The sequence below is a fragment of the Ctenopharyngodon idella genome, chromosome 3 (genome assembly GCF_019924925.1).
Source record: "Ctenopharyngodon idella isolate HZGC_01 chromosome 3, HZGC01, whole genome shotgun sequence".
Classification (NCBI taxonomy): Eukaryota; Metazoa; Chordata; class Actinopteri; order Cypriniformes; family Xenocyprididae; genus Ctenopharyngodon; species Ctenopharyngodon idella.
The window spans coordinates 14,760,029-14,770,921 of record NC_067222.1 but is presented as its reverse complement, the minus strand read 5'-3'; the positions used below and the strand labels follow the sequence as shown (position 1 = coordinate 14,770,921).

General features: G+C 44.1%; 2 protein-coding genes across 14 annotated transcripts in view; one reads left to right on the top strand and one right to left on the bottom strand.

Annotated features, from left to right (window-relative positions):
• The window catches only part of LOC127508049 (uncharacterized), a 422,397-nt gene that overhangs the window by 115,344 nt on the left and 296,160 nt on the right, over window positions 1–10,893 (bottom strand). The window lies entirely within an intron of this gene.
• Window positions 1–10,893, top strand: part of LOC127508059 (SLAM family member 5-like) — a 242,511-nt gene that overhangs the window by 24,276 nt on the left and 207,342 nt on the right. For 2 of the 7 annotated variants that reach the window (XM_051885637.1, XM_051885639.1), the window contains exons 2-3: window positions 443–757; window positions 1,010–1,306. The exons of 2 other annotated variants lie outside the window; for them this stretch is intronic. In XM_051885637.1, coding sequence (XP_051741597.1) covers window positions 443–757; window positions 1,010–1,306 — 612 coding nt within the window. Of the gene's footprint in view, window positions 1–124; window positions 239–442; window positions 758–1,009; window positions 1,307–10,893 lie in introns of those variants that run through there. 3 more of the 7 variants (XM_051885634.1, XM_051885635.1, XM_051885640.1) reach the window with 3 other exon arrangements.

Here is a 10,893-nt window from a genome sequence, read left to right as displayed (position 1 = left end):
AGTTCCCATTCTCTCCTTTCTGTAACTCATTTTGAGAAGGCATGGCAGTATCTGAAGGGAGGAGTTTAGTTTCACTGAACCACTTTCCAACAGACCCGCAGATTCATTCGCTTTAAGAAACATTCAATGTTTAGACGAGTGTCAGGATACGACTATTATCACAGTTCTGTTGTCAAACTATTTCATAAACTGCTAAAGAAAATGTTTATTTTCATCAGTTTGTGCTTGTGTCAGGCTGGTGAGTATTTTTATGGCCTCACTTCAGTTTATTTTATCATTTGCCTACAAACATATTAATCCATCATTCATTTTGCTTCTAATATTTTCCAGTTACAAGATTAATATACTCAGATATTTTTGTTGATGCTGCTGTCCCTTTCATTGACTGTATATTGAAATGAGTGAAGAATTAATTTGAGTTATTATGTGTGTTTGTGTTCAGGTGTGTTTGTTGCTGATGCAGTGAAGTCAGAGTCAGTGACTGAGGGAGAATCAGTCTCTCTGAACTCTAGTCTCACTCAAATACAGACACATGAAGAGATCGAGTGGAAGTTTGGTGACTTTCTCATAGCTAGTGTAAAGAACAACAAGAGCAAGTCTTATGATGGAAGTGCTGCTGGGAGATTCAGAGACAGACTGAAACTGGATCAGACTGGATCTCTGACCATCATCAACAGCAGAACCACAGACTCTGGACTTTATACAGTCTCCAGCAGCAGCAGAGACACGATCAACACGATCAATCTCACTGTCTATGGTGAGGAGAGGATTACTATCCTGTTACATCTGTTGACTAAATTCACCAGATAATGTTACTGAGAATAATATAAAATGATAGAGAATTCTGTGATGATGCTGATCATTTTATCCATTATTATATTTAAATATTTTAATAAGCAACATTGTATATTTGTTTATCTGCTTGATTAATTCAGTTTTTTAATATCAATAAACTGGAAAAGATCACAGTAATTTCTACTGAATCTGATTTATTCTGTCATGTTTTCAGCTCGTCTGCCTGTTCCTGTCATCAGCAGTAACTCTTCACTAAACTCTTCATCTTCATCATCATCATCATCATGTTCATTGGTGTGTTCAGCTGTGAATGTGAGTCATGTGACTCTCTCCTGGTTCAAAGGAAACAGTGTATTCTCCAGCATCAGAGTGTCTGATCTCAGCAGCCGGTCTGATCTTCTTCTCCATCTGGAGTGTGTGGATGATTCCTACAGCTGTGTGCTGAACAATCCCATCAGAAACCAGACTCAACACCTCAACAACACTCAACTCTGTCACACATGTGCTGCAGGTACTTCACTGATGATATCTGGTGTTTCTGCACACATTGATCTGGGCTAATGACTGTCTCTTTCAGGTCCTCCAGTCTCTCTGACAGTGCTGATCTCTGCTGCTGCTGCTGCTGCTGCTGGATCTCTGTTGATTGTTGCTGCTGTCGGGATCTTCTGCATCTGCAGGAAACACAGAAACACACACAGAGAAGGCAAGTATTACCTGTATGTATATGTGTGTGTGTATAATTCTCAAACATCATCTCTCTGAGTGTTTGTTTCTGTCATTATTGTTGAAACAGAGACTCAAGCTGAAGAGATCACTTACGCTGATCCCACATTCAACAGAAGAAACAGAAATAAATTGGTAAGATCTTTGATTTCAGTGTATAGTGTGTCTCTGTGTTGTTTCAGTCTGATTTTACTGTGTGTGTGTGTGTGTGTGTGTGTTTAATGATTCACACACACAGCAGCAGCTCAACATATATTTATAAAGCAGTAGATGTGTTTGTGGATTTACACTGTAGACCATCATTTAGAGACACACAAACATTAGTCCGCTGACACACAACTTTAAAATACAGCAGTGAATCCTCTAAATCAGGCTTTTCACACTTTCAGAAGTGGATCCTGAAATATGAGGAAATAAGGACCACCATCCTGAAATTTAAAATGCATCTGCCCATTTAATATACTGGAATATGTAATATTATAAATCTCCAACTCCATTGTCCCATCCCATCCTTTACAATATTAATCATTAATTTATTAGACTAATAACTACTAATTTTATTGTAATAACATTTTTATTCATTTATTTTAATCTAATTTATTGACTTATTACAGTTTTCTCTAGATTTTATTCTTATTTGTTGTTTTAATTCTTTTACAGTTTTTCTCCATTTTTACATTTTAATGTTATTTTAACATTTAATAACTTTATTTATTTATTTTAATCCAATTTATTTATTTTCTGTTTTTTATATTTTCATCGTGTTAATTTAATGTTTAGCAATGTTTTATTTTATTTTTACATTGTTTTTTTTCTAGACTTTTCTTATTTAATATATTATTATATTATTATTATTATTATTATTATTATTATTATTATACATTTATTATACAGTTTTTCTCAGACTTTTTATGTATGTTTATGGAGTTAGTATGATTTATTCATTTATATCTAATTGATTTATTTTAATTTTATTCAGTTTTTAAAATTTCTTATGTTAATTTAACATTTAATCATGTTTGTTTTATTATTATTTTTATTTACTTACTATTTCTAATATATTTATTTTTAATGTATTTGTTTTTTGTTTTTATCATGTTAATTTAATATTTAATCATGTTTTATTTAAGTATAATTTATTTATTTACTAAATGATTTATTTATTTTACATTTTTATATTTTTTTCTAGGCTTTTCCATGTTTATTTAATATAATTTATTTCCTTAATAATAATAATAATAATAATATACATTTTTACAGTTTTTCTTATACTTTTTCACAGACCACCTGTTTATGGAGATTATGGATATAATAAAGTAGGCATGTGCAAGTCCTGATATTTTGGTATGCTGCTTATTTCCAAGATGAAACACTTGTATTCGAGTTTAGGACACAGACCTTATTCACAGCAGCAGCTTATTTGATTTTGACGGGAATTCTTCTTTTGTGGATTTACTGGCAGCTTTCAAACCAACATTTACGGAAACTGAAAGTGAGGTGTATTACATTAACAGTTAATTGTTCAGTTCAGTTTCATAATTGCTTAGAATCTTTGTTTATATGCAGTTGTCACTACCTGAATATTTTGGGGGGAAAAAATTGAATTAAACAAATAGAAAAATACTGAAATAATACATTAAATCCATCCTTACCCTTACGAAGAAGTAGCCTATGCTTAAAAAAGTATTCTTAAGTAATGTTCAGGTATATTTTTAAGTATACTTTATGTAGTAAGTAGCCTATACTATGTACTAGCAGTACTATTTCAATACTGCTTGTGGGTAAATTGGCCCACTTTTTAGTATATAAAAGTATACTTTTAAGTGTAACAGTACAGTAGTAAGATTTGAGGACCCAACTAGTTTAAATCTACATTTTTAGTTTGAACTGCAACTATACTACATTTACATTTGTTCATTTGGCAGATGTTTTTATCCAAAGTGACTTACAAGTGAGGAATACAACAAGCGAGTCATCATGACGAGTCAATAGACAGAAGAAGTGCTCACAATACAAGATTCAGACATTGCTTAGAGTAGGATAAGCCAGAATAGGGAGGGATTCAAGGAAATTAAAGGATAGGGAGATTAAGTAAAGGAGGTTAAGTGCTCTCAAAAGAGAGGATGAAGGCAGGAAGATCATTCCACCAGCATGGAGCAGTGAATGAAAATATTTTTGTGCCTCTTTGTGACGGTACCACAAGCCTTCACACATTTAGTGATCACAGGCTTCTAGTAGGGATGTAGACTCGTAAGAGTGAGTGGAAGTAGGAGGGTGCTGAGCCTGTGGTAGATCTGTAAGCAAGCATCAACGCCTTGAACTTGATGCGAGCAGCATGTGGTAGCCAGTGCAGAGAGATGGAGAGAAGCGTGACGTGGGCTCTTTTGGGCTTGTTAAAGACAAGATGTGCTGCAGCGTTCTGAATTAATTGTAGAGGCTTGATTGTGCATGATGGCAGTCCAGCCAGAAGAACATGACCAGGGCCTGGATGAGAAGTTGTGTTACAAGTTTTGTTAGAAAAGGCCTGATGTTGTATAGTGCAAATCTGCATAACCAAGCTGTCTTTGCAATGTGTTCTTTGAAGGTCAGCTGGTCATCAAAGAAAATAGAAGTGAACTTATAGGTATTCTGATATTTTACTAGTTAAAGATTAATAATCTGTGTTCCAAAACAATGAAAAAAAAAAAAAAAAAAAAAAAAAAAAATCACATGTAGGAGATATAAGCATTTAAAACTTACAGTCTCTCACTTCCGTTAAAATGGATCACGGATTTTCATGACATCACACCGCACTTCAGTTTCTCATCAAATCTTCTGTCCAATCAATTGCTCTCTAGAATCTGAAGTCCTGCCCCCTCCTACACTATAATCAGACACTGAAGCTGCGGCTGAAATCGGCCATTTGTTCACACATTTACTAGTTTCTACATGGTGAATGGCACATAGAACACTAGAGAATAGAGAACAATTCAGACAGTGTAAACATGCTTTCCATTGAGGTGAATGAAGTCATGTGAACCGCTGCAGCGCAAACACAGTCTGATCATACGCGCGAGTCGGCTCAGACCACGAAACGTTCAGACACATTTGAATTCTACAAACAATGCTATATTTAAAAGAAATATGGAGAAGAAATGGTAAGAGATAATGAGGAAAATTGGGTTTTAAAAAGCTCAATTACTCGAGCTGAGCATTAAAGTATACTCTCAGTAAACTTTAGTAGTTTTATACGGCAAGCATACTTGTACGTTTTCTTCAAGCGAATTCGACATCATACTTTAAGTATGCTACTATGTGTTACGGTGTATGCTGTATTGATGAGGCGAAATACGGAAATCCACAATATCAGGGCTTTAATATCATCGAAGGACAGAACGACAGCTTTACACACATGTAGCAAACAATATAACGGACCAGGAGTGCAGGGAGTGAGTCCAACTTAAAGGAAGTGCTGACGAGGACAACAGGTGCTGGGAATCCGGGGAGATGGTGGGAAGACTGATGACGGAAGTGCAAACAGGAGTGCGGAACAGGAGGATTCTGGGAAACGGAGTCCGGGAAGGCGTGGATGTGACATTACCTCCCCCTCCCCGGAAGGCGTGTCCTCACGCCTCAGATGAAACAGCGGGGAGGGGGGGTGGGCGCCCTGGAGACCTACAGGCAGGTGCGGGGGGTGCAGGCGGGTGCAGAGGTCTCCAGGGCGGGTCAGAAGCCGTGGGCGGCCACGGCGGGTCAGGAGCCAGGGAAGGCCACGGCGGGTCAGGAGCCAGGGAAGGCCACGGCGGGTCAGGAGCCAGGGAAGGCCACGGCGGGTCAGGAGCCAGGGAAGGCCACGGCGGGTCAGGAGCCTTGGCAGGCCACGGCGGGTCAGGAGCCTTGGCAGGCCACGGCGGGTCAGGAGCCTTGGCAGGCCACGGCGGTTCAGGAGCCTTGGCAGGCCACGGCGGGTCAGGAGCCTTGGCAGGCCACGGCGGGTATCCTAGCCCACCCCCATCTTTCCCACCCACAGATACCCTTCCCCCCCCCAAAAAATATTTTGGGAGATTCAGGGGTTCAAAGGGCTCATGGGCTACTGGAGTGGGTTCAGCGGCTATTGGGGCGGGCTCTGGGGCGGCGGCGGCAGGAGCCGGGGCGGGCTCTGGGGCGGCGGCGGCAGGCTCGGCGAATGCTGGAGCGGCAGGCTCGGCGAATGCTGGAGCGGCAGGCTCGGCGAATGCTGGAGCGGCAGGCTCGGCGAATGCTGGAGCGGCAGGCTCGGCGGCAGCCGGGGCGGGCTCGTTGACAGCCGGGGCGGGCTGGCGAGGGGTCTGAAAACGGGGTCCAGTCCATCCCCTCATACTCCACCAGAAGACCCACTGACACTGGAACGGGCTGCGCAAAGGCAGAAAACTCAGGAGACTTGGGCTGCTTGGAAGCAGAAAACTCAGGAATCTGGGGCTGCACGGAGGCAGAAAACTCAGGAGACTGGGGCTGCACGGAGGCAGAAAACTCAGGAGACTGAGGTTGCTTGGCGGCCTTCTTCCTTTTCCTCTTTAGCCGTTTGGGCCCAGCGGAGGAATTTTCTTCGGCCTTCCGGGGTTTTGGGTCCGGCAGGACACCAGGGGAATGCTCACTGGAGGGGCAGGCGGAGGGAAGCGGCAATTGGCGAACTGGCCGGGCCGCCGGTGTTTCTGAGGAAACCGGACGAGGATCACACGACTTATCAAGAACCTCCTCAATGACAAAATCAGAACAATTTAGGAACAAAATCAGATTAATTGCTTCAACTAGGGAAAAATAGCAGGCAGGTTCTTTAAAACGGATCGTGTCCTCGTCCAGCCCCGCCAGAAAACAGGCGTTCAAACAGGCATCTGGCCAATTCGCCAAATAAGCAAGCTCGACAAACTCCTCCACATACCTCTCCAGCGAGCGACCGTCCTGCCGGCACCCACAAAGGCGATCCGACGCTGTAGCTGGATTTGGAGGCACGGGAGACACAGGGATCTCGGAGATGAAGAATAAGCCCATATTGCAATGTAGATTTCCAGCGGTTAGGTCCGTTATTCTGTTACGGTGTATGCTGTATTGATGAGGCGAAATACGGAAATCCACAATATCAGGGCTTTAATATCATCAAAGGACAGAACGACAGCTTTACACACATGTAGCAAACAATATAACTGACCAGGAGTGCAGGGAGTGAGTCCAACTTAAAGGAAGTGCTGACGAGGACAACAGGTGCTGGGAATCCGGGGAGATGGCGGGAAGACTGATGAGGGAAGTGCAAACAGGAGTGCGGAACAGGAGGATTCTGGGAAACGGAGTCCGGGAAGGCGTGGATGTGACACTATGTCCTTATATTTAAGTATTACAGTTTATATATGAAATATACCTTTAACTCTATATGAACTCTTCCCCGCCAGCATTTTTTGAAAATAGTTGCCAGCCAGCACCAACATTTTTTTTAACATTTTCACAAAACTTTGATGGCCCCAAGAATAATTTGTTGTATGAATATCTGAACATTCAATACAGTATATCAACAGATAGATAGAACACTGCCTCTGCTTTTAAACAAAAACAACATTGACAAATCATTTTATACTTCCTTCATGCATTCTTTTTTAATTCTTTCTTTATGTAAGTTTCATAAATAAATAAACAAACAAACAACACTGAACAAAAATCTGAGAAAAAGACTATATCTGAATTGGATTTAATGTGGAACAGAGATTTATATTGTATTTATCAGAACCGTCTCCCTAATAAAATCAAAGAAAGCTTTACTATTTATTTCTCTTGACCATTTCATTAAAACCTTAAAATTGAATTCTTGAATTCCATTTTTCTTTTTTCTTCTATTATATTGTTCCTTTCTTGTTCATACTTAATAAATTCAAGAATTACATGAGGTATTGTTTCTTCAACATGATATTGTTCACAAAACCCAATTCAGACGTTTCCCTATAATTTTAAGTGTGCTATTTAAATTTAAATGACCTAACATTATTATATTGCTACCATTTCTACAGTACAGACTGCCAAATTATTTGAAGTTCATTGATTCCACTGCCTGGAACTAAAAAAAGCAGCCCCAGTTGTCTGATGCTCTGGATCTTTTGATTCATCTGTTTATACTTGTCTATACTGGGAATATTGGTTCCCTTTCAGTCGGTCATGTTCGACGTACGTCAGTAGTGACCAACGAATTGGGATATCACCAGAGAGCTTTATCAGTTTCGAGTGAACTAAAACAAGCCAATGGAATTGGCGTGCGATATTTGCATAATGTGCACCGCCCCCGCCAGGTGGTATAAATAGGGAAGCAGATGCAATCACACACTGTCTTTCGCTTCGGAGCCAACCTTGTGTTCCTGCTATCAAGACTGAGAGGGTTTTTCTCAAGCTGTTGAAAAGCTTCTTTCTTTGTGTTGGTGTGAAGGTTCCAGTGAGCTTCCAGAGGAGCTTTGAGCTATATTACAGCTCTCAACTACTGTTTTCACAGCATTTGCCCTTGTTGGTTGCGTGTTGCGATTTGAGCCGGTTCCTTTGTGCGTGTGACCAGGGAGTGGTGTACCTGGTCACATCGCGGCTTAATTTCCCCCTTCTAAAAGAGCTAGCCATTCAAGATGCTTACGCAGAAGCACATTTTTGAATGCATCCATCCCCAGGATTGGTTTGCATTGATCGACCTGAAGAACGCATACTTTCATGTCTCGATTCTGCCTCGACACAGACCCTTTCTACGGTTTGCGTTCGAGCGCCGGGCATATCAGTACAAAGTCCTACCCTTCGGGCTGGCCCTGTCGCCCCGCGTCTTTACGAAGGTTGCGGAGGCGGCCATTGTTCAAGGATCCTCAACAGTTGTGCAAACACAGGGTCATGGTGCTAGCTCACCTCAGCCGGTTGGGTCTTTGGGTCAACTGGGACAAGAGCAAACTCGCCCCCGGGCAGAGGATCTCTTATCTTGGTATGGACCTGGACTCGGTCGTCCAGACAGCGTGCCTCACAGAGGACACTTGTTTGAGGGGAACTCCTGCCCGCAGGAATGAAGGGTCCGACCACTGAGTGAGGGTGCGACAGCAGTTCAGTGTCAAGGGGACACGAAACGTACCGCGCTGCACCGCTCATCTCACGACCGGGCCGTGAAGCACGCAGGACAGCGGCCCCACTGAAACTTTTTCAGAGGCTCCTGGGGCATATGGCATCCATAGCCGCAGTCACGCCGCTCGGATTGCTTGATATGAAGCCGCTTCAACACTGGCTTCACGGCCCGGTCATGAGATGAGCGTGGCAGCGCGGTACGTTCCATGTCCCTGTGACACTGAACTGCTGTTGCACCCTCACTCAGTGGTCAGACCCTTCATTCCTGCAGGCAGGAGTTCCCCTCGAACAAGTGTCCAGGCATGCTGTGGTTTACACAGATGCTTCTGCCACCGGGTGGGGAGCCACGTACAACGGGCATGCAGTATCAGGTCTGTGGGCGGGTCAGTACGTCTTGCACTGGGCTGCTTCAAGGAGCTGTTGTCAGACAAGCACGTACTGGTCCACTTGGACAGCACTGCGGCCGTTGCGTACATCAACCATCAGGGTGGTCTATGCTCCCGTCATCTCTTGCTATGGAGTCAGAAGCATCTGAGGTCATTTCATGCCATTCACGTCCCAGGCGTGCTCAACCGTGCAGCTGACGAGCTCTCACTCAGCCTTCTTGCACAGCTCCTGGGAGCAGGTCTTGCTAGTGGTTCCGTATTGGCCCACTCGGACCTGGTTTTCGAATCTGACGCTCCTTGTGACAGCACCTCCTTGGCCCATTTTTCTGAGGAAGGACATTCTGACTCAGAGACGGGGCACCCTCTGGCACCCACATCCCGAACTGTGGAAACTCCATGTTTGGTCCCTGGACGGGACGCAGAGATTCTAAGTGACTTCCCCCAGTCGGTTGTAGACACTATCACTTCCGCTAGTGCTCCTTCCACTAGGAACATCTATGCGTTGAAGTGGAACCTGTTCGTCGAATGGTGTCGAAAGGACCCCCGATCATGTTTGGTCAGGTCTGTGCTTTCCATCCAGCAAAGGCTGTCTCCCTCCACCCTCAAGGTGTATGTTGCCGCTATTGCTGCACATCACAATGCAGTTGAAGGTAAAGCCCTGGCTTTGCTCTCTCCCACCCATGCTCTGTGCCTGTACGTGGACAGAACGCGAAGCTTTAGGACCTCAGATCAGCTCTTTGTCTGTTACGGAGGCCAGCAGAAGGAAAAGGCTGTCTCCAAGCAGAGGATGACCCACTGGATAATGGACACCATCGCCTTGGCTTATCAGTCCCATGGCGTGCCTTGCCCGCTCGGGTTAAGAGCTCACTCCACTAGAGTTGCTCAGAGTTACTCAACACTCAACACGTTCGCTAGATTCTATAGCCTTCGTGTAGAACCGGTATCTTCCCGTGTACTCACTTCCAGTAGCCGTAAACGCGAAGAACCCGTTCTAGTGTCGGCTTGCAATGCCATTCCCACCCCCTGGGCCGGATATGTGCATCCATTTACTCCAGTAGAGTTCCCCGCTTGGCAAACCCTGTCGAGTTCCTCCGCCTCCCCTTGCAGCTCGGACATTGCAGAGTATCTGATGCCAGGCCAAACGTCTGTCAAACGGCTGGGTGCCATATGTCGTGACCCCTCCACGTGAGTGGTCCCATATGTGTACTGTCCACGGTCAAACTCCCCACGGTGAGCCCGTGTCTTTCCCTTAGCAGAGCCAGCTCTGCTGTCACCTGTCAGATGAGTCTCCCCCTATCTCTAGGCTGGAGCCATCCCAGGGACTCCATATGCGTACTGCCCACGGCCAGTAAATTCCACGTAAATTCCTCCCCTACAGGGTAGGTTGTGGCCTCCGCAACGTCCTCTACGGGTTTGCTCCCCCAGTGTTGTCAAGGTCTTACTGTAGTGGGTCTTGCAAAACAGCAGTAGACTCTCTCGGTGTAAGCTCGCCCCCTTCCCCGTCCCACTGGTGCGCCGGGTGGCTGGAGCTTACGCTGGGCACTGGAAGGGGTCAGTAACTGTGGTGTTTTATTTGGGATCCCAATTCGTCGGTCACTACTGACGTAGGTTAAACGTGACTGACTGAAAGGGAATGTCTTGTTTATGTATGTAACACTCGTTCCCTGAAGGAGGGAACAGAGACGTACGTCCCGTCGCCACAGTTCCTGTGCCTTCGCTGTAGTGCAGACTCAGGTTGTCTCCTCAGCGAAAAACAGAGTGCAATTGCATCTGCTTCCCAACTTATACCACCTGTATATCACAAGCAGAAGAAAAAGTACAAGAGTACAAAAGTACAAGTTAGAAGACTGAAGATTGTCTAAATTCTAACAAAGGTAAGAAGACATCTTCAAGGTCAGGTATTATA